The following is a 24,028-nucleotide window of genomic DNA, read 5'->3' as shown; positions in this document are numbered from 1 at the left end:
TCATTTCAGCTATGAAGCCGTACGCTCCAGCTTTCATTCTCCTGTGGAGCGCTGTTGGGATAGCAAGGGCTGCCAAAATTGTGGTTGTGCCGCCAATTATGTTTGAAAGCCATCTTTATATTTTCAAGACTCTCGCATCAGCCTTGCATGACCAAGGTCACCAGACAGTGTTTCTCCTCTCTGAGGGCAGAGAGATTCCTCCATCTAATCACTATAGACTTCAGCGCTATCCAGGGATCTTTAACAGCAGCACCTCAGATGATTTTCTCCAGTCCAAGATGAGGAGTATCTTCTCTGGCAGACTGACAGCCCTTGAACTCTTTGACATCCTGGACCACTATTCCAAGAACTGCGACATGATTGTTGGCAACCAAAACCTCATGCATGCTCTGAAACAGGAAAAATTTGACCTGCTGCTGGTAGATCCCAATGAGATGTGTGGATTTGTTATAGCTCATCTTTTAGGAGTTAAATATGCTGTTTTTTCCACTGGCCTCTGGTATCCAGCAGAAGTGGGTGCTCCAGCTCCCCTGTCTTACGTCCCCGAATTTAACTCGCTGCTTACAGATCACATGAACCTGTTTGAGAGGATTAAAAATACTGTCGTTTATCTTATTTCAAGATTTGGAGTCAGTTTTTTGGTTCTGCCAAAATATGAAAGAATAATGCAGAAATACAAGGTTCTGCCAGAGCGGTCCATGTATGACTTGGTTCATGGATCCAGCCTGTGGATGCTTTGCACTGATGTAGCACTGGAGTTTCCAAGACCTACGCTACCCAATGTTGTTTATGTGGGAGGAATCCTAACCAAACCAGCCAGCCCTCTGCCAGAAGTAAGGTTTGCTGAGCTTTACAGTAATTTCTGTGGTATCTTATTTAACCTCATATGATGAGTGTCAGTTTTTAAACAGTGAATTTCAAATGGGATCTAGTTTTTCTTACTGTTGCTTGGTGAAATATCCCCTTGAAGTCATTGGAGGGATCTTGGCGTGGTGGTGAAGGGAGCTATCAGACACAAACTCATCATAATGAATGATGTCATCAGAAAGATCACCATGTGATCTTATTGTGGTTGCAGGAAGTATTTTGCTCATAAGTAAGGTCTTAATGATACAGTAGAGGAAAACAAGTGCATGCTGTCTTAAAAATTACATCTGTAGCTTCTAACCAAGTGTGGGTTCAAATGGGAAGAAGGAAGAATAGGATGAATACTGCTTAGGCTTAAAGAAGCCTGCAGATATGTTACACTATAATTTGTTGCTCTTAGTGTTTTTATACAGAGTTTGCTTCCCTTAGTTTGATATGTAAAAATGTCTTTTAAACTAGGTGTACATAAGCAGAAAGAAACTGTATAGGCCAGGAAATGGAGATTATGTGAGTTGGCACAAATGGCACCACTTCTGTACTTGAGTTCTACTGTGCACTTACTGGCATCACGTACCAAACTTCAGACTGAAATAGTGATAGTGACTGGATTGATTCCAGAAATTCTGGATGGAGATTAATAATTAATTCAATATACCATGTGATTACTTCAATATACCATGTGATCTTTGGTACCTGATATGGAAGAAAGTCTCTGTAGAGCAGCACAGTGGTGAGTGACAGGCAGAAAAAAATTTCACAGAAACCATGTCACACTTTTGTTTATGTGCACATACAGAAATCTTGAGGTGATTATTAAAGGACACTTCTGGCTGGGCAATAAATAGATAGCTAGACCTGCAGTACTCAACAATTTGCTTGTAAAAATGCCTTGTTCACCCTTTGCTTTTTGTATGGGAACTGCCAGGCCTACTTTTTATCTGTTTTGGCTTGAAAAATGGTCATAGAAGGTTGAGGTTTTTGGTGGTTTGATTTTATTTTGTTTGGGATGTGTTTTTTTTGGGTGGATGTTTTTTGTGGGTTTTTTTCTTTGTATGCTTGTGTGTGGGTTTTTTTTGTTTGTTTGTTTTTGTTTTTTTTTTCTTCTTTGCACTGTTGGTAGTCTTGACTTAGCAGTACCTTTTGTCACCAGTTCAGCACACATCAGACGATTCTCTGATTCAGGCTGCAGGATGTGGAGCACTGAGCCAATTCCCTTCTCAACTTGAAATGCATCTGAGCTGAGTGGGACCAGGCACTTGCATTGCACTCTGAACATGCAAGTGGCTTATATCCCAATACACACTATTGTCTGTTCTCCAAGGTGCCATCAGAGATGACCATAACAGTATTGCTTGTAACATGTTTTTCCTGTGTGTATGTTAATGTGATTGTGTTTAGAAAGTGTCAGGCTGCACAGATACCCTAAGTAAACAGACTAAAGGTAGCCTTGTGCTGTCTAAACAAAATACAAGCCTGTTCTCTTCAGCAAAACCTTGTAGGTTGGATTGAATTTCAGCTCTTTGTTTTCCAAAACAATGTTTTGTTGAGTGAGAAGAAAAATGTCTTCGTTACCTGATAAATTTGGTCACTCTGTTAATATTGGCTATGATTCTCTCTGTAGACAGGGTAAAAAATTACCTGTCCTCAAAGTAGGTACTTTCTTCTTATAAAATGGAGTGGACAGAACAAAAGGAGCAGTTTTCTCTCAGTGTTGTGATAAGGGGTGTGTGTATATAGATAGATATTTGTACACACATATGTATATTTGGAGCCTTTTAAGAATATACTTCTGTGTACTTTCTAAATTTACTCTGGAACCACAGATGTTAACCTGTTAAAATATCTTACTACTTAAGAAGGTTGAAGAGTTAGTAAAATGTTTAATATAACCAGACTGACAGTGACCTTGAAATAGACCTGCAGGTAGAATACATGCTGGCAAGCACTTTTTACAGTGTGGGGGGGAACCCAACCTATAATTGTGAACTAAGACATTATTTACCTTCTCTTCAGTTTTATTGGGCAATTCATTCTTACACTGTTCCAAGTGTGGGGTTTGATTGAATGCAGAAGAGACAAAGTGTGTGTGTTCATCTTTTAGCACAGAATTTGTCCATGCTGAAACTGTTATGCATAATCCACTACAATATATATTGTAGGTAAATTGTTAGGCAATCAGTTTGCTTTTACTGAACAGTTAGATAAAATTCCTAACTGTCATTTTATTGTGACAGGTTAAAATTAGACAGCTAGTGCTGCATCTCTGAGGTAGGATCCTTTGCTAATTTATTTTTGCAGCTTTTAGCCTGGAAATGGCGACTCTTCAGGTGCTTGGTCTTGTAAACAAAAGTGTTCTTCCTGTCTAGAGATGATCATCAAAGAAGAGGGGCATGTGGCTGGAAATTAACAGCCAGGTGATTACCTGGAAATTAACAGGTGAATTTAAGCTACTAGTACAAGCCCTTCACGTCTCTTACATTCTCTAAAACTGCTTCTGAGTAGCCTAGTCTACTTTTTTGGTAGAGAAGGATTAGGAGAAAAATCTGTGGGTTTTTTTTTATTTTCAAGTCAGAATACTTGCTGAAACACAAAATACCCAGGTACTTCAGCAGTGCCACTGATGCCTCATCAGCAGAGGAAGTTTGTTATTTTCAAGTTGAGGTCTGTAGCAGCATTTGGCTTTTTGGATGGTTTAAGTGATGTGTTTGGGGGGGGGGGGGGGAGGGAAGGAATGCGCTGATCAGGGTTCACAGTAGATGTAGTCAAAGTTAAGCTGCTGGAGTGTGCACAGTGTATGTGCAGAGCCTCTGCTGTGCTAGCATGATGCTGTGGTAGGAACAGGCTGCAGGCCCCGGGGGCCTATATGTTGGCTGTGCAACTTGCATATCACCTGTGAACTGGTTTTACTGGGATGTATCTTTACTGCCCTGCATAGGCTAGGAAACAGCAGTAGCTCGTGTGGCATGCATGATTTTTAGCAGCTGCTCAACTCTGTGGCAGTTTTAGCTGCAGCTCCCAGCTGCAGTACGCAAACTGCAAATGTGTTTAGGAACAGTTGCCTTGGGAAGCCTTTGCCAGGCTGCAGTCCTTTCTACTATCCCTCTGTGGCACTGGCCTTATGTTGGCTGTGCTTGGTGTAGTGTCCTTCAGTGCGGTTGCAGTGATCAGCATGCTGAGGAGCGGGAGCCAAGAGCCAATGAGGAAAGCAGCAGCTCCTTTGGAGATAACGGCTCTGCCTGGCTCCCTGCGGCACCATGCAGCACAGCATGGTGTGGGCAGCCGGGAGGTTTCTTCTCGCTTTAGCAGGGTTAGTCTTGCCCTTTACAGAGAGGCAGTGACTGAAATTCACAATGGTGTCACGTTTCCTCCTGTGCTCTTCTAATCCCTGCTGCAGGTGGATGAAGCTGAGTGTTACCTGAGGAACTTTATTTCATAGTGGTGGGAGGGCTGATGATAGCTTCACAAAGCTCAGCACAGTTAGTAGCGTAGGCAATGGACACTGCACAGTTAATCTTCTGTGGTAGTTAGTGTGCTATTTTCACTGGTTAAAGAATGTGTATTTGGAAGGTGCTTCTTGCATAGTGTGCTGTGTGAAAGACGAGGAGATGGTTAATGTGGCTGCACCCATCACCCATAAGTGAATAAAATCTTACATGGCTGTGAGAAAGGCCCCAGGGTTTGTACAGTTAACTCCAAAAAGAGTAGGTTTTGAATTGCATAGAGGACAGTGTGAGCAGAATTAGCCTTAAAAGATCAAAAGTTAAAGGCAGGCCGAATATCAAGCCATTAAGGTCATCACTGACTTACATATGTGATGCTACCTGTCATATTTCCCAGATAACTGGCAGTGACCATTAGGAAACAAAGGGCTCCTCTCCCTTCCTTACTATATTTCTTCAGAGGGATCTTGCAAAGCTGAACAAAGCTGGCTTTTTCAAGTAACATACATCTTAGACAATGGGGAAACCCTCTGCAATGGCATTTATATCTTGCGTCTTAGTTGATAAGTAGTTGGGCAATGATAAGTCTGATATGTCCTTGAATTGGGTTAGAAACCCAACAGGTACTATGAGCAGCTACCTTGGGAAATACCTGGCCCCTGGTGAGAAGGGGACAGAGGGCACTGGAAATTATCTTTGCTGCAAAATGCAAGTGTAAAGTGTTTCATAAGGACTTCTTTTCATCAACTAGTTGATGATGTAGACATATTTGGACATAAGTTGGATCCTGCATTTTGGATATGGTTGTACTTGAACTATCTGTGTCAGTTTAAAAAAACCTCCAGTTAATCACAAACTAAAATGCCCCATACCCTGTAGTTTAAGTTGAGCCACTCCTTTTACACATCTGCACAGTTCATAAAGTTGTTCTTGTAACTACCTCTGTGTAACACTGCACTTTTCCTCGCTGATTTTGAGGTGGTATTTAGGACTGAATACCCTTTGTCATTCACAGGAAGAGAGAAGCCAATGACAGCTTTATTATTTTAAATTCTTCCATACTTGAATAAACTAATTCTGTGCCTCCAAGAAGGGTGTTCATGTTGCAGAATTAGAAGCTGTCCTTTCAACCATCGCTGTCAACAAATAGTAATTACAGTAACATAGTCTCTCCTCCCTGTAGATCTCCTATCTAACCTTGTTACTACATAGGTCTGGATCTATGTAAGAAGTTGGTGGCTTTGAAATACCTTCACTAAGAAGTTGTGTTTGTTTTTTTTTCCTGAGTCTTGCAGACAGTTGTGTTCACTAGGAGTGTGTTAGCTGGTAACAGTATTTATTATTTAAAATAAAGTGGAAGAATGTAGTGATGTTTTACTCCTTAGATCAGATTTTTCTCTTTCAGTCCAATTCAAGGATGCTGTCTCTAAGCTCTTGCAGGCTGTAGCAGCATGTTTTCTGTGTGTGTCATAACACCATCATTTTGCTAATTTTTTTTTTTTTTTTTTTTTTTAAAGTCTGGGAAATAGGTATTATAGAGCTACTTCTTACAGAAAATTTCTGGTGATGTGAAGCAATTCTAGAGCTGTTTTAAAATGCATGTGATCATAGGCTGAGGAGGCAAAAACTCCTTTAAGGATGAAAAGAGTTTGAGTACTGTGTAAATTCTGTGCTGAACCATATGATCATGTATTTTGGTGCAAATTATTTCCACATAAAGCTTCTTCCCCCCTCAAAAATTGATCTTTTATTCATAGAATCATAGAATGATTCAGGTTGGAAAGGACCTTAACATCATCTAGTTCCAACACCCCTGCTGTGGGCAGGGACACCCTACAGTAGACCATGTCATGCTAGGTTCTGTCCAGCCTGCTCTCGAACACTGCCAGGGATGAAGCATTCACCACTTCTTTGGGCAGCCTGTGCCAGTACCTCACCACTCTCACAGTAAAGAACTTCTTCCTTATATCTAACGTAAACTTCCCCTGTTTCAGTTTAAACCCATCACCCCTTGTTCTATCACTACAGTCTGTGATGAAGAGTGCCCCTCCAGCATCCTTGTAGGCCCACTTCAGATATTGGAAGGCTGCTATGAGGTCTCCACACAGCTTCCCTTCTCCAGGCTAAACAGTTTTCTTAGCTTGCCTTCATATGGGAGGTGCTCCAGGCCCTCATCATCCTTGTGGCCTGCTCTGGACTTGCTCCAAAAGCTTCGTGTCCTTCCTACGCTGAGGACACCCAGAACTGCACACAGTACTCCAAGTGGGGCCTCACAAGGGCCCCCCCTTAGAGTGCAGTTTTGGCCACCCTGACTATGTGGAGGAACAGAAGAGATCAGGGCAGTCTGATTGAATTATGTGAGATCATCTTGCTTAAACACAGGCTTAGAAGCCAACTAAGTTTGTTAAAGAATGGGTGGTGACTGGCAGACTGTTTAAAATATATAAATATTAGAATAAAATATATGTATCTTGTGTCTATAGCTACTTGTGTGTTTATACATTTGCACTGGCATATATATGTGTGTGTGCATATATATATTAATAAGAACTTAAGAGAGAAGGGGGGAGGTAAACTCCAGGGAGAAAGAAAAGCTATTTAATCTGAAGAGGAAATTAAGAAAACTTGCTGTTATTGAATCCAAGCTTCAGCTGAGAGCTACCTACCATTTCTCCTACAATCCACAGAGCACAGACATTGTACTGTAACAATCAAAGACACAATTTTCCACCTAAATTAGTTTATAATGGGGATTTATGGGTGGGGCTGTATGTTGGTATCTGTAATGTTGAGGTTTGAATGTAAAATTCAACTTCTTTGCAGTTTCCTTTCTGCTGTATTTGCTGAAATTTAATTTGGCCCAGTGTTCTATAGAAGGAGTAAGTAAAAGCAGCCTCCATACTTAAAACTGTCTTTTCCTTACTGTTACTTGCACAGCTTTTCTACTACATAAGCAGCTATTGATATTGTGGGAAGATTGTCAAAACCTTGATTTGCATTTACATGTAATAATTGGAAACTTGTTCTGTGTATGCTTGCAAATTACATGACAGGGCTTTATGTTTAGGAAAGTTAATGGGTTTTAGATATTTTTAACAGAATATTGCCTCTGGGGTATCATCAACAATGTTTTTATTAAATCCTGGTTTTGAGGATACCTCTGCTGCACTTGCTCCTTAATGCAGTGATTTTAATAACCTCTCTTGAAGGGCAAGCTTCTTTGAGTACCTCCCATTCATTTCGAAGGCAAGGCTGCTTTCCCAGGATGCTTGCCAAAGGTCCAGTGAGTAATGAATTTTTTGATGGAGTGTGTTGCATCAGGGAAATACTTGCATGGCAGCTTTCTGGTTGACCTCTAGTTTTTTGTAGTCCGTGTTCTCAGAGGCATCATTGGTTATATCTGTAACTCTAGAGAGGCCTGAGATACAGGAGAAAAGACAAAGGCATGTGGTACTGTTTCTTACCTGTGTTTTTGAGTCTGAATTTTATTTTTCTTTAAAGTTAAATGCAGTTAAATTCTGTCAGTGTTGGTTCTTAAATAGGAAAACGCAGCAGAGTTCAGGCATGAGAAAATGCATTTTAAACACTGAAAAAAGCTTTAAAGACACCTTCCCCACCAGTGCATTTTGATAAATATGCAGTATCAATATACTAAATAATCAGTGAGTAACATAAAAGGAAAAAGTCTGTATTTCAGCAGGGCTGAATCTGTGTGTAATATTATTGAAGAAGGACTTTAACAACAGCATTGGGAGGTGGATATGTGTTGACAGTTCAGGGCTTGGGATCCAGGGAGAAAACAGCTCAGATTTTAGTTTGTTTCCCAACCAAGACTGTTAGCATGACTTTATCTGGCAAGAAAATAGAGAAATTTAGTCTAATGCTATAATCTGAGTATGCTTTTTTAATGTCTATAAAGTATTGGTTTTGGAATTAGCTCACTCTGCTAATATGAACAATAAAATAAGAAGTAATAACATCAGTATTATGATTGGACTTGATCTTAAAGGTCTTTTCCAACCTAGTTGATCCTATGATTCAATATTAACTCTGTGGACTTCATATATGGTAGATCTTACTAAAACAGTGAGATTTATCAGCATCTTAATAGTGTATGGTGCAGCTCAGCCAACATCAGTGTATCCAGGGAAGAAAAGATACAAACTTACTGAGACTTTACAAATATCCCACCTTTTCTGTTTCATTTTTAGAAGTTTCATTTTGACTTAAGACAGCAGAAAAAATGGAGAGGAGAAGGGGAGAAACTAGAAGAAAATATCTTTAGTTATAAGCTTGCAAAAGAAAGGAGGCTGGTGCGTGACAGCAGCTTGTACTTGGCGAAAGAGGAAAATCAACTTGCAATTACTCCAGAGGGAAATGGTGTGGGGAAGTTTCTTGTCCTGGTTGGGGGCAGTGTGACTGCTCTTAATTGAACTGACTGAGCCTGATGTTATGGAAAGGAACAAACCCTGAGAAAATGGGCTGAACACATTAGCCTTATGGCCATTGCTTTTAAAAGGCAGGACTTGACTTAGTGGAAAAATAACCTTCAGAGTGTGACATATGCACTGGCTGATGCAGAGATGTTGAGCTGAGCTAGCAGAAGGCAGCTGGATGTATTGAGTCAGGAGAGGTGAGTCATCTGCTAGGTGCAGTCGGGTGTTTGTTGCGGTGTCGTATGTCCTGTGCTCCTTAGAGCAAGTTAAAAAAAGCCTGTCTTTGATTGTACACTGATTTACAAATTCATGGCAAGTAAATATAGACAGCCTTGCCTTGAGTAATGGAGTTTCTCTGGGTTTATAAGATGATACTTTACAACTTTCAGATTGTAAGATAGGTCTCTGTTCAGTGATAGTAAAGGTATAATGGCATTTATATGACCTTCAACCGCCTGTGCTGCAAGATTGTTTTTTTAGTAGAATTTGAAATGAAGTTAAAAAATGTGTTAATATAGCATCTAAGTATTTCACATGAGAGAAGTACTGTTTAGAAGATGCCAGAGAAGTTAGGACTCTAATACAAATGGTCTGTGTACTTTTCAGTTTATTTATCAGTGGGTATCTTATTTCTGTAGATCACTTCATATGGTTTCTAATTTATTTATTTTGAAATAGGTCTGGTTTTGTCTAAGTAGCATTTTGTAAAAGTTTCATAGTATGCCTGTGCTGTCCATCGGGGAATGGAGGTTTGCAACCATATTCAAAGAACAGACACTTGTGCGCATTTGAATCCAGCAGCTGAACAGGGAAAGCTTCGGATATTAAACCAAGTTATGTTTGTATTTGTATACTTTGTTTATCTGAAACAAAGCTCAGTATTAGGCACCACTGGTTACTGCCAGCTGGGTCCTCACTCTATAGTCACAGCTGTGCATTTAGCATCTAAGCCTGCTATGAATAGCTAATTAGAAAATCAAACAGAACAAAGCTCGCATAGTAGGGTTAACACAATAGCATTCCTGTCTGAGAATAGTCAAAAGAGTTATTTTACTTTATTTTTTTATTTTATTTCTTCTGCTCCCCCCTCGTGTCTGTAGTACAGCATAGATCAGTAAGTGCTTATTCTTCCTATACAAGCCTCTGTAAGAGGACAGTACATACTGAAAAACCTTCACTTCTCAGTAACAGTGTTGCACACAAATCATTACTTTTACAAATCAAACTCAGAGAAGAGAAGGCAAGGTTGTAGTGACTGTTCTTGTGCAAGGGCAAAGCTCTGACTGCAATAAATATTACCCAGATCGAAAAAAGAGAAGCTTGCTTAGGCAGTCTGTAGACAGTGTATGTGACAGACCTGAGGCAGTGTTTTAAAGGCAAGCATGCAACTTCTGAGAGAGACGAAATGGTCACAAAGCCAGTCTGCTACCGTATGAAGGCTCCCTGCCTAGGGAAGGAAGGGAATAGGAGCTGCTGAGTGCCTTTGTCTGGTCTGTGCAAGTCCCATACCTCTCTGTGAGACCTGTATGTGTGTTTAATTATCACTTATTAAAAGGGATTGGAAAGCACATCTATTGTGGAATATTGTCAAAGAAGAATTGGTACTTTCTTTGGAACTCTGTGCTGAGATCAGTCAGTTAGCATAAGTGAAACTGGATATCTGAATGGACAGGTAGGGAGCTTCAAAACAAAGTTTATCATTTCAGTCTTTGCCCAAGAACAGTCATTTGCACAGAAGTTAACATGAAAATGGTTTTGGCACAATGCTGTAACTGGGACTCCTTTTAAGCATTTTATACCTTAGCATGCATAACTTTAAAATCATTTCAGTGAAAATGATAATTAATTACTATATGTATTAGATGATATTCAGTTAGTAAATGTAGTTCACAGTTCTGCCAGTTTTCATCTGCTATGCTAGGACTTCAAGTAAATGAGGCAAGAGTTTTTCTTTCTGCACACCAAAACCTGAAAATACTTACATTGGGGTGGGGGGAAGTGATCAGGTGATCAGTTACAGTCACTGAAAGAGATATTGCGAAGTCAAGCACTTTTTAAAATGGTTATGTATGTTAAAGTTGAATTAACTGCAAAAGTCAGTGCTGTTTCCATTTCACTTCTGCATTCGTTTGAAATTTGAGAAAGGCTCAGTAATGCAACCTGTCATGTAACAGACCTTTATTGTAGGTTTAGAGTTTAGAAAGTGTAATTTCAACTAATAAACATCATTGTCTTGCATTAAAAAAAAGGCACTGAATTTACAGTGTACCTGAACATCATTTAAAGTGGACGAAAGGAGGTCACTTTACTGTTGTGAGGAAGGAGCTGTAAAATGCTTCCTAAACAGGGAACTCTGCTTCTAATGAAGGCAGCTCTAATGACTCGTAGTGACTCAGAGCGTTTTTATATGGTGTGTCATTAGAAGGGGAAGACAAAACGATGGAGGTCAAAAGTGTAAGTGAAACTAAGGAAAATAACGGGTGAATTTACAGGGGGTGAGGCCAAGGTGTCTGAAACTTTTTAGTGTATGGTGTTGGAGTGGCGATTTCATTTAGACTGGTACTCAGGGTGTTGGGGCTAATACCTGTATTGCCTTAATGAATGTAGGAAGGTGAGTAAAGGCTACAGTGGCTAGATATGCTAAAATTGTAGGCAAACAAAATTGTCCTGTAGCATCAGTGTGTGCTGTGACACAATTCAGGTGTTCAGAATCACTCAGAGCTTGTGTTTTTTCATAGCTTGTCCTGTGTCACAGTTTCTGTGGTGCACTTCCTAAAGTAAATATTAGGAATGTATATGTGTGAATGGAAAAAGAAAAAAAAAATCCATCTTTTGAACCTGTGGGCAGGATTTTGTCTGGCCTGACAGGATTTTATGCTTCCTGTTGTATGTGCTGTGTTCCAGTGAAGCACTGGGATTAGGGTTACGAAGCTTTGGGTGTGAAATCAGCTATAAAAACACAAAGCAGGTTGCTTTGCTGTTGCACAACAATAAAATTCAAAAGCCTGTTTCTAGGGTGATTCTTAATTCTGTGGTATGTAGTGAAGTTCCTTTCTTTCCCCTCACCCCCACCTCCCCAAAAGAAAAAAATAAATAAATTTCTAAGTGCTCAATAGCTATTTGTTATTATTCATGGCAGTTCCACTGATAGGAAATATTTTATGCCTCCTCTATGTTTACCTAATGATGTATAATTCTTACTACATTGAATCGTAGAATCAACTAGATTAGAAAAGAGCTATAAGATCATCAAGCCCAACCATGACCCCAGCACTTCCAAGGCCAGCACTAAACTATGTCACTGAGGGCCTCATCTTCATGGTTTGTGAACACTTCCAGGGATGGTGATTCCACACTGCCCTGGGCAGCTTGTTCCAATGCCTCATCACCCTCTTAGTGAAGAAATTGTTCCCAATATCCAATCTAAACCTTTCCTGGTGCAGCTTGAGGCCATTTCCTCTTGTTTTTGGGGAGAAGAAACTGACCTCACTTCATGATGACCTCCTTTCAGCTAGTTGTATAGAGCGATAAGGTCCCCCTTGAGCCTTCTCTTCTCCAGTCTAAACCCCCCCCCACCCCAGTTCCCTCAGCCATTCCCCACCAGACTTGTGCTCCAGGCCCTTCCACCAGCTCCATTGCCCTTCTCTGGACCCTCAGTGTCTTTCCTGTAGTGAGGGGCCCAGAACTGAACACAGGATTTGAGGTATGGCCTCACCCATGCCAAGTACGGCAGGAGAGTCACTGCCAGCAGCTGCCACACTGGTGCTGATACAAGCCAGGATGCCATTGGCCTTCTTAGCTGCCTGGGCACAAGCTGCTCATGTTCAGCCGTTAGTCAGCACCCGCAGGTGCTTTTCCCCTGAGAATCTTTCCAGGCATGCTTCCCCATGACAGAAGCATTGCATGAGGTTGTTGTGGCCCAAGTGCAGGACCCATAATGAATACATCAGATTTGTGGAGTTTTACCGAATCTGTAATGAAGCACAGAGGAAGAGCAGTAGCTTTGGGAGCTGTTCCACAGCTAGAACAGAATGATCTCTAGCAGCAGAAACCACATGTCTGACCAAATATTAAGTAGTCACAGGTAGAACTTCCTGATGCTGAATGAGAGAATTTCAGCAGTAGTGACAGCTGTCCAGTTTTCTTTCTTATTAAAAAGCAAACATGCCTCCACTGACTTTGTGCCACTGATAACAACTGTTGGGGCCCCACAGTTTTACTAGTTATCAGTTCTATCTCACTTCCTATTTGTGTAGCTAGTACCTCATCCATGTTTCTGTATATTCCTCCCAGGCAGCCTGTCCCTGTTTCTACTTCATATATGCTTCCTTTTTGCCTGTGAGCCTTGACAGGAGTCCTTTATTCATCGTCCTGTCACTTTTGCTTAACTTCCTGCTCATCAGCATGTACTGTGCCTGAGCTTCGAGCAGGTGATTTGCTGAATATCTGCTGCCTCTCCTGACCCCCTCTTCTCTCCAGGGCTGTATTCCAAGGGCATCTTCTAAGCAGGTATCTAAAGAGGCCAGACTTGGTTCTCTTTAAGTCCAAGAGATGCTGCTGTTGTCTTCCTTATACTCTTAGTATCTTGAACTCCTCATGGTCACTGTAGCCAAGGCTGCTCTCGACATTGGCATTCCAGACAAGGTCTTCCTTGTTTCTACATTTGAGGTCCAGCAGAGTCTCGCCTCTTGTTGGCTTCTTGAGCATCTCTGTCATGGAGTTGTCATCAAGAAGACACTCCAGAAGCATCCAGGTTACTGCAGCGATGGAAGAGTGCCCTATGAAGACCAGAGCCTGTGAATGCTGGGCTGCTTCTGGTTGTCAGAAGAAAACCACCTTGTAATGGGTGATTGCAGCTTTCAGAATCTAACTTGATCGGATGTCACAAATGGGCAGAGAGCTGTCTTTTACAGCATGGCACTTGATTGCTTTCCAGAATCGTTTGTCCTAGAAACTACAAAAGGTTATTTTCTGGTTAGCTTTAAATAACACATAGAAAATAGTTCAAGATGTGACTAGCTGAACCACTAAGTGACTATAATATGATTCCACTTGTAGCACGCCTTAGGTCCTTAAGTAAAATTCAAGCACAAGCTTTAAATAAATCACAAAACCACTTGGAGACTTTTATGTCAGAAGCTCAGCCCATAATAAATGATTCAGCTTTGAGGCATATTGTAGGCACTTCTCCCCCTTAATCTTTCTTCCCTCTCCGTGGATGTTGGGGGGAAAAGAAAGGATAAGAAAGTGTGCTGGAAAAGGATGAAGAAAAATGAGAAAGTGTGGATTCTAGAGAAAATGGAAATCCCTGTTTCACTGTGTAACAGAGACTAGCATACAACCTCAAGTCTAATGTGCAGGTCTGTGTTACACCTGCTGGTTTTTGTGGTAACTTGTGTGGTTTTGTGCTCGGACAGGATAGAACAACATTGTTCTATTACTGTCTGGCCTGATATTTATTGCCAGGACAAGATGCAGATTGTGAACAGGGCTCTGAATATTCCTTTTACTCATTTTGTATTGCTGTACAGGTGTTGAGCAGGCTTATACTTAAATTTGGTGAGACCAGAATTAAGCCATATCCTGGGAAACAAGATATTCTTTGGCAGACTGATATACCTGTATTTCAGTGGTACAGTTTTTTAGTCCCCACTGCCAACAGTTGCTTTGGAAAAAAATAGAATTTACATATATACTTCCAAAAGCAGAGGGTGCATTGCAACTTTTACTTTTTCCATCGCTTTCCCAGCCTCCTTCCCCCTCCAAGTCAATGAACATCATATGGCGGTGGGTAGTGGTATCTGCTGGCTTGCCTTGTCATCAGTGATACAGATCCCACTTACACCAAGTCAGCCCCAGCCTTTGGATGATGTAGTCGTCTTCACAACTTCACTGTGACTTGCTTGAAGCATCAACTTGGAAAGAAATACCTGCATCACAGGGTGTCCTGCTGTAAAAGCTGCTACCTCTGAACTTGAATCTCATGGTGTGGCCCTCATGTTGATTGATGTTGGTTCTGCTTTTTGGAGTGCTTCTGAGCAGTGCAATACTGCTTTCTGCACTGTTGCCTTCCTTGCGTAAGTTGAGGCAGCCCTTGAATCAAGAGAGTCATCAAAAAATGGGTTGCAAGAAACTCAATTTTAGAATAATTACAAGAGATGGACGAGCTTAAGGGTATAAAGGGCTTTGCCTGTGTTATACTTGTGTGTGTTTAATATAATATTGGTAATTTGCTGTGGAAAAGGCATGCAGGTCCAAGTAAGATAAAGGATGTAGGTTCAAGAAAAAGGGACATCCACCCCTGTACTGATCTTAAGGTTCTTTCCACCCTAACTATTCTATGATTGTATGATTCTGTGTGATACTGTTCCTTACTCCTTAAAATACTAGAGCAGTGGGAACTGTTGGTGTTTTTTAAAGCTCTGACTTTTTTTCAGGTTTATTATTTTTATATGAATGAAAAAATAAAACCCCAGCAAAGCCCCAGAACCAACCCTTTGGAAGTACTTTCACTTTCTTTAAACCACAGTCCCAGGCTTCATTCATGTATTTCCTGTGTTGTACTTCCACGCTGATACTACGAGATCTAGTTACATTTTGCTGAGTTAAAATATAATGTGTTAACTTGTGACTGTGTGTCAGTTAGGAAAGGAAAACTTGTCTTGTGAAACTGCTTGTTAATACAGAAGCTAAAACAAATCTGGAATAATTTGGCTGTTCATAGCCTGTACTGTGGATTCTGTATCATTGAGTCATCATGCTCAGTGATTTCTAAAACGTGTATGACTTTGGAATTGTGGCTTGTGATGTAACATAGGGACCAACAACTGTTCTTCCTAAGCAATGTTTATTTAACCTGTTGTGGCTTACCTGTGCTTCTGTGTTGCTCAGTATAAATTTTTACTTTAACAGGATCTCCAGACATGGGTGAATGGTGCTAGTGAAAATGGCTTTGTCCTTGTCTCCTTTGGAGCTGGAGTGAAATATCTGTCTGAAGATATAGCGAATAAGTTGGCACATGCTCTGGCAAGACTGCCTCAGAGAGTTATTTGGAGGTAAGTGCGATGGTAGATGTACGTGCACGCTTATTGCCTGTTGTGCCATCTTGATCTTGAGTTGTAGAAGCTGAAATAGAGATCGTCTGGGTGGCACAGGGAACCTGATGCTTTTGAAAGATACAATGATTGTATGGCAGAATAAGGCTTAGGTTATGTTTCTGTGATGAATTCATATCCTAGAAGGACTGGGGACAGTGAAAAGAGAGTCTGAGGTTATAACATTTGTGGCATACTGTCATAATTCCTGATGAAGAAGCCACCTTAGGAAGCAAGAATGGCATTGTGCTGATTTAATCCTTAATTTTCTTCTTTCTGTTCTCTTTTCTTGTGTTTTGGGGACCCTTCTCTTTATCTGTAAACATAGACTTTCATAATTGCTCTTCTCACTTGTCTTTTTTTTTTTTTTGTGAGGAAATTAGAAGAGGAAAAATCTGCAGGAGTATAAAAATCAGTAATAAACTTTCTCTGCTCTAAAAACATCTTAAGTTGCCTAGTCAACTTACTGTAAAAATTCAAGAACTTGTTTAGTCAGCTCTGCTTCACATGGTGTGTTGCTCTGGAATATGATTCATAGGAATTCATATGAACCATTGGTTTCCAAGTAATAATTAGTGTCTTAAAATTTATGACTGCTGTCCTTGCTGCACTCAGAGTTGGATTAGCAGTTCATTTAGCAGCCTATACCCTGCCATCTCTTAGAGACCATTTTCAGTGCTGTGTATAATTGAAAAAGTGAATCCCACTAATGAACAGGAAAATGGGAATTCTTCACGGCACAGAACCTTTGGTAGTTGTAGTAAAGATCTCATCAGGTTTTCTTTGAGGTAGAGGCAAGGCTTTACGTTTGCCTTTAATGAAACCTGCAGTGCTGCTTGGCTTGTAATTAGTTATTAATCCCTGTTGATCTTACTGTTTGGCTATTGTTTTACCCTTTAAAATGTTGTCCCTGAAACATTTTTTTCTGTAGGAAGTATCTATTTTTCTGTAATCAGTAAATTATTTTTACTTGGGATAGCTAATTAATGCAAAAGCAACAATTTCAGTTGAAGCCCTTCCTCATTAGTATTTCCTTACTGATGTTTTTTTGTAATTCTTTTTTCTGTTGGTTTGTTCTGATTTTATCTGCAATGCTGAATAGCTTTTTGGATAAGGGAACTCACCTGCTGTTTTTTTCCATCATTATTTGTGGAATGGGAAGATGTTGGTGTGATGAGCTGTATGACATAGTCTTTGGGAGGGCTGAGCAAGTGGCTTGGAGTCAAGTGGGAATCTGAGATCCATAATTAAATCCTAAAACGAAATTAAAAGTCCAACTTTGTTTTTTGTTTTTGTTGTTGATATTCTTCAGACCTGTGTCCTGTGTTAGACACAGGTGGTTTTTATGCTAGACTTTTCTGAAAATGAGAAAGTTGGTAGTACTGCTTGGCAGTCTTATGTTAGAATGGCAAATCAAGGAAATCTTTGTAGTTCTTTCTCCACTTCTGATGATGGAATACTAGTTAGAGCCAAACCCAGTAACATTTTCTTTTATGTAACTGAGCCTAAATAACAGGCTTTTCTCAACATGCAGATTGTATAAGATAGTTGTAAAGATCTAGGCTTGCTTCATTGGGAATATGCAGGTGTATTTTTGTGAAGCTACAGTTCTAAAGCTCTCGTAATAACGAGAGTATTTTTAAGTTGTTTAATGGAGCTGTCACAAAACAGCTTTATCTTCTAGTACTTAGTAATAGCTTCTTCTCTCTTTTCTGTTTAGAATATATTTAGCTTTCTTTATTAATTGTACATAAGATTAATATGTAAGTCAGTTTGTACTTTGAGCCCATATTTTATGGGCTAAACTTGTCCAGCAACTTCAAGTGAGCAGGATGTTGCTGTTGGGTTTCAGGCAGTTGAGAAAGTAAGAAAACCACGCTTTTCTCATAGCTTGATCCCAAACTTTTCATTCCAAACTTGTAAGATGAGATATCAGCCTTTCCTTTCCTGGTATTAGTAACTCCTTTTAAAATAAGACTGTGTCAATTATCAGAAGCTACAGGAAACTGGCCAGTTGTGTTGATGGTAAGGGATTATTATTTTTGTGCCAATGGGTTGTTCTCAGCTACTACCAGCTACGGTTTTTAATAAAGCAATGAACTTAAAACCATAGAGAGGTTATAAAACCTCCTTGTGGTTGCCGTAGTGAAAGTTTTATATGCTTTGAGAAGGAGCTACAGTGTCATTATGTTAACAGAAAACATTGCATTTCAAGCCAGAGCACAAGGAAAATGAAGGATGAAAACATAAAGTTGGAAGTTACTAGCTATTTATAGCATTTTATTTGAGCTTATTTTGTTTTCTTGTAATACTGAGTAAAGAGTATCCCCATGTTATGTCTGCTCAGGGCTCATGGATCGTTTGGTTCAATTCTCTGGTTTATTGCTTTTGGAGTTTTTTAACTCAGCTTCCATTTGATTTATTGTTCTAGGTTTTCAGGAAACAAACCAAGGAATTTAGGCAACAATACGAAGCTTATAGAATGGTTACCACAAAACGATCTCCTTGGTGGGTATCTATTTTGATCATATGTTGCTTATTCTCGCTCCCGTTCAGGTTGCTTTTCCAGCTATATTCTACTGAATACTGGCTGTATATATACACATTTATTTATTTTTCTCCAAAGAAAGCTCTAACAGAACTTTGGCATGTATTGCAAGCTGATAATAACCTTTCTGTGTAACTAACCTAAGTTACTCCATGTTCTCAGGTGCATAGACAAAATTTTATATTCTTCCATCTTTTGGTGAAGGCAGTATTAAGAGTCTGTGAATTTTATTTTCCTTCCTTCTATGTTAGAGGCTAGTTGAACACACTGCAGATCTGAGGAGCCAGAGAATATATATGGTTGTCTCTGGGATATCTGGATGTTTGTGTGTTCACAAGCCAGTTCCAGCACTACAGTGGGTGCTGTTGGATGTGTTAAGCATGCATATGCATCATTGAGGGTGCATTTCAGCTGGAGTATTTGTCATCGTGTAGTTATTAGGCAAATGACTTCTAGAGCAGGTAGATTTGTTTTGGTTACTGAATTGCTCTGAGGCAGTCTCATTTTTCCATTACATAAGGTTTTATCATTATTGTCAGATCTTGCTAGCCTGAAGTAAAGCACGTGAAGCTTTAGAGAATGTAACATCAGTTCTTCTGTTATTAAATGGCATGTATTTCATATGAATAATGAGGAAAAATGCTCTCACCCTGCCTCATTTGTACTGTCACACTGGTTGTAGTCACCACCTGCAGCTACTCAGGAGTAAACAATGTAAATTAATTACCCCATTGATGAAATCACCGAATGCATGTGATAGGTCAGTGGAGTGAGTTTAAGGAGAACTTTAGAACAAGTTGCATTCATTTTTCCTTCCTCAGTTGCAGACATAGAAACGTGATGATGAATGTGTTGTACACAGTTGAAGCAACATTCAGTAACTTTAAGGAGATTTAAATCTTTTCTTTAATCTTCATGCCTCTTCTGTTTTCAGGTCACTCTAACATTAAAGCTTTTCTTAGTCATGGAGGTTTGAACAGCATTTTTGAAACCATGTACCATGGGGTTCCGGTGGTGGGGATTCCACTTTTTGGAGACCATTATGATACTATGACTCGTGTGCAGGCCAAAGGCATGGGAATATTGTTGAACTGGAAGACTGTCACTGAGAATGAATTGTATGAAGCTCTAGTAAAAGTTATTAATGATCCCAGGTATGGAATGAGTGCTTGTTTCATGCTTTTGCTATTGCTATGGGCTAAATATACATGTACAGAGCCTTCGTGCAAGGGGAAAAAAATGCATGTTGAGATCTAATTGTCTATATAGTGGGGGCAAGTCTTTGGATGATTGTGCCACTTCACAGTTTCACTCACTTGATCAGGTTTCTGTGTAGATACTAAGCTTATTGTTCAGTGTACCAAAACCCAATTGTCTTATTTGCTGTTTGTGCAGTTGCCTTGTTAAGGGCAGAAAGGTTACAGAAACAAACCTATCCTGCTTTATTCCTTATTGCAGACTAAAGTTTCTCCATATCTAGCAGTCTGGTGTGCTGCCTGTGGGGGCTGGAGCAAACTAGACTTACATGATGGTAGGGTGGCATGTTTGCAATGTAACTAAAAATACAGAGGTATTCAAAAAGTGTGACTCTTCCAAAGTCCCATTTAAAAAGTATTTCCTGTTGGGCAGTAATACCTCTGTTAAGGTCAAGAAGGTCATTTGTTGCAATGACCGTATTCTAATAAATTATTATGATTATGAGAAGTCCAGTCTGGTTTTTGTAAAATTATTTTTGTTACTCAGGTGGAATAAGTAAAAGCCCATGAGCTGGCTTTCATAACTCCTTCTAATTCCAGCCAACAAATTTGCTCAGGGATATTGAAGTGTAAGGAGAGTAATCTGAAGTTTGTTCCAAACTGCTCTGTTTTAAGCATCTGTGATGTTCAGACCACCTCCAGATTAAAAATAATGACCCCTTAGCTGGTGGTTTATTGTGTCCAGCTAGCCGTAGATTTGGAGTATGGTGCTGACAGTGTCTCTTGCTTTCATGGGAGCAAAGTATTGGAAGTGGTGTTTGCCTTGGCAAAAGAGAAACCTGTAAGGAGCAAGCAGCAAAACTGCAGCAAGAGGGAATGTCGTTAAAGAGATCTCGGTAACAGCAGTTGCATCACCTTTCCCTTGTGCAATTACCCTTGGTTTAAAGGCAAGTCCTGCATAAATAACCTGTCGACCGTGCAGCTTCAATGAGGGAAAAGAGAAGTAATTTGATGTGATCAGCTGCTGGGTGAGCTGGTTTAGAAGAACAAGCAGTTTTAGGCTGAGCTCTAGCCCCAAGTGGAAGTAGTCTGTTGCAGTCAAAACCAAATTTCTTGCCTTTCTGTAGTAATTCAGTTGCACAATAACATAAATGAGTGGTGTATTAGGCAGGGTACGTTGTCAGTTTACAGTGGGAAGGACAAATGTGTCTCACTTGATAGGATTCATTTTGGATTAGATAAGAGTTCCCTCTGGCAGCTTGGCTCTTTATCGCTTTGCTGGAGGGTGGATTTCTGCCTTTCATCACACATCGGTCTGCTTTTCTAGTCTTTCTTCATCAAGAAGCTACAAGGACTGATTTAAAGGCAGTTTATCTGCTGTGTCTAGCCTTCTGTATGCTGGTGGTTGCAGGAGTCCCATGGTAATGGGCGGTTTGATCTGAAGAGGCTTTAAGTATCTTCAAGTGTTCCCGGGCTTGCATTGCTCAAAGTGCTGACGATGTTTTTTCCTTTCTTCCCTTGTCTGTCTTTTTTCTTCCCCGCAGCTACCGACAGCGGGCCCAGAGGCTGTCTGAGATTCACAAAGACCAACCTGGTCATCCTGTTAACCGGACTGTATACTGGATTAATTACATCCTCCGTCACAACGGAGCCCAGCATCTACGTGCCGCTGTTTACAGCATCTCTTTCTATCAGTATTTCTTACTGGATATTGCCTTTGTTGTACTAGTGAGTGCTGCCTTACTTTATTACATTTTGGCCAGGATAACAAAATTTATGTGCAAACACAGCAAACTTCTTTGGTCAAATGGTGAACATAGTACTGTTAATGGACATTACCAAAATGGGATACCAAATGGCAAGTATAGAAGAAATGGCCACATTAGGCATGAAAAAAAGGTGAAATGAGCCAACTGCCCATGTCAAGTAGTAATGAGTCAGATTGGTAATCAAATTTTATCGCTGTAACTTAGTCTAACAAATACTTAAAACCTCAGTAAGCAATTCTAACACTCCCCTTTGGTATGTAATACTATGTGACAAAATTCAATGGAACTAAGAAAAGGCTTTAAAAAGAACAACAAAGGCAAGCACAACTTAAAATGGAAAATTATTTTATTCTTAATGCTGATGCAGAGAAGTTATTTTGGCACTGAAGTTTTTAGAAGCCTTAATTCTCTACAGTTATAATAGTGACCGTATTTATGAATTTTCAGTTTTTAAAAGCTAAATGTGTGTGTCCAAAATGAGGAGAGGGTTCTTTTTATTTGCAGAGGTGTTTTCTGTTTGGTTTTTTTTTTTATTATTATTCTAAGATATCCATCTTTTAGTTGACAGAACTTTAGTGCTAGTTCTGTGTTTCCTTTGTTGAAAGCTCAATGTGTTATGTAAAAATGCTGTTTAAAAACCCCATTTTTTTTCCAGTCTTTGTGCAAGCAATAGCAAGTTCTGGACTGAAAACACAGACATTTAAAAAAACCCAACAATCAACCAAAAAGCCAACAAACTTAAAATGAGCACGGAAGAAAAATGGCAAAAATAGGTACTCTGTTTACTGATAAACTGCATGACTCTTCTGCTCACTACTAGTACTTTGGAGAAAAGGGTCTTGAGCGAGTCTACAATATGTCCTAATTTTAAATTTATAAAACAAAAATATTTGTTGCCTTTCTCTGCATATATAATTTATGCCATCAAAATATTAGGGAGTTTTATTTCAGTTTAAAATATGGCTGTGTGGGAAGTAGATTTGCATAGTTAAGACAAATAAATGAAACAACAACAAAAAGAAAGCTATCCCTGTGCTTAATGCAGATAGTTTTGTAATGGCCCAGAGCTCTGAAGAATCAAACTGATACTTGGGATTTGTTTAAAAAACCAACAAACATCCCCCCACCCCAGAGCTGAATGCCTCTTCTTTTTAATTCTCATTATTATTATTAAGTTCTTTCTAAATCACAGTGTTGTAGATGTTCTCTTTCAATGGTTGTATCTGGAAAAATACTACCTTCTATTAGTCTGGGCCACGCAATCCATGTTTCACATAGTTGCCAATCCACATTCTTTGATGTGGGGCTGCTTGCTGTGTGGTTGACTAGCCTGCCTGCTCACCTTCCTTCCAAGGGCTGGTGGAACACGTGGGGTGAAGCCTGGCTGCCCCAGAACAAGGTTTGCAGAAGTGGTCATCTCCTCCTTCCCCTGCAACAATCTCTTTCAACCACTGTTGCCGACACAGGATGCTGGTGGTGGTGTGCACCAAGGGCGGAGATACAGGGCACTGAGTGTAAAATAATCACTGCCCTGCTGTACTAAAGTTGGCAACTATGAGTTTATTTCCATGTCATTCTGTTTACTTGGAATTTGCACTACACATGTTGTGAGTGTATGCTTTATTTATTTGTAGTTTGAAATCCCGTGCCTGAAGGAGAAAGGAAAGAAATCCATCTATCTAGTGTTGTTCACTAACATGGGAGGAGTTGTGATGATTACAGGATGCTGAGATCATCTTCATACACAGTGATGCAGTATTTCACTATCATTCCATCAGGAGCCTCTATCCTATAGCAATAAATAACAGTACAGATATGTTTCTTATATACAGTACAGCTACTTGTACTGCTTTCTGAATACTTGAAGAAAATGGTATTATAAATAAGCCTATTAGCTATACCTTTTTACAATCTTGAAGTCTGTGGCAACTAAAGGAGCACACAGAGGCAATGAATGGTGGGATGGTAATAAGACTTAGAGTGTATGAATGACTTGGTTTAAATGTTTTTTTTTTTTGGCATTGAAGAAGGTAAAAAAGCACTGACCGGATGATTAAGCATAATTTAATCTCCACTGTGATAAAATCTAAGCAATAAACATGGATTTAATAGAGAAATTCTGTTGTTGGAAGTATATTTTTGTTCAAATGAATGCTGTTTATTTTCAGGTGCCCAGTGTGTGAGAGTGTACGTAAGCGTGGATACTTACTAGGATATACAGATTCTTTCTTCTCTGTGTATACCATGATGCACAATATACTTGAAATTAAAATGAATATATTTTGTGAATGGGGATCTGTTTTCCACATCAGTTGAATCAATTGAAAGACGGAATGCTTAACCTGAGTTCTTTCTTAACATCACTTTAAATATTGGGAACTTTGCATGAACATTCCTGGTAAAGTGTGTTTTATCTCTTATGTGTTGATTTATACCTGTTTCTTTGAAAGCAAAACTTAAAAGACTTTTCACATTGATATTAGATGGGATGATTGATTTCTCAGTAGTCTCTGTAGATATAAACATGCTGCAATTCAGCTGCAAAAAGAGGAAGTTGCTGTTACTTAATTGTATTACCAAACTTCCAGATGGGCCTGATCCACTAAATCTATAGAAATGTCTGTTGTGTTCAAAGTTTCTTTCTTGTAAGTTCAGATATGATCTGATAATGTAGTTAC

At 39.7% G+C, this 24,028-nt stretch overlaps 1 protein-coding gene across 2 annotated transcripts in view; it reads left to right on the top strand.

The window, feature by feature from the left end:
- The window catches only part of UGT8 (UDP glycosyltransferase 8), a 42,489-nt gene extending 19,022 nt beyond the window's left edge, over positions 1–23,467 (top strand). For both annotated transcript variants that reach the window (XM_061369264.1, XM_061369262.1), the window contains exons 2-6: positions 10–833; positions 15,656–15,798; positions 18,269–18,345; positions 19,320–19,539; positions 21,126–23,467. In XM_061369264.1, the coding sequence (XP_061225248.1) occupies positions 12–833; positions 15,656–15,798; positions 18,269–18,345; positions 19,320–19,539; positions 21,126–21,489 (1,626 nt within the window). In that variant the 5' untranslated portion in view covers positions 10–11 and the 3' untranslated portion in view covers positions 21,490–23,467. The remainder of the gene's footprint in view (positions 1–9; positions 834–15,655; positions 15,799–18,268; positions 18,346–19,319; positions 19,540–21,125) is intronic.
- The last annotated feature ends 561 nt before the right edge of the window (positions 23,468–24,028 follow it).

The sequence above is a fragment of the Neopsephotus bourkii genome, unplaced genomic scaffold (assembly GCF_033783945.1).
Source record: "Neopsephotus bourkii isolate Nb327-2 ecotype Australia unplaced genomic scaffold, CSIRO-AGI_Nbou_v1 NB_1488, whole genome shotgun sequence".
NCBI classification, from domain to species: Eukaryota; Metazoa; Chordata; class Aves; order Psittaciformes; family Psittacidae; genus Neopsephotus; species Neopsephotus bourkii.
The sequence above is the reverse complement of the archived record's forward strand: the minus strand, read 5'-3'. Positions and strand labels throughout refer to the sequence as shown.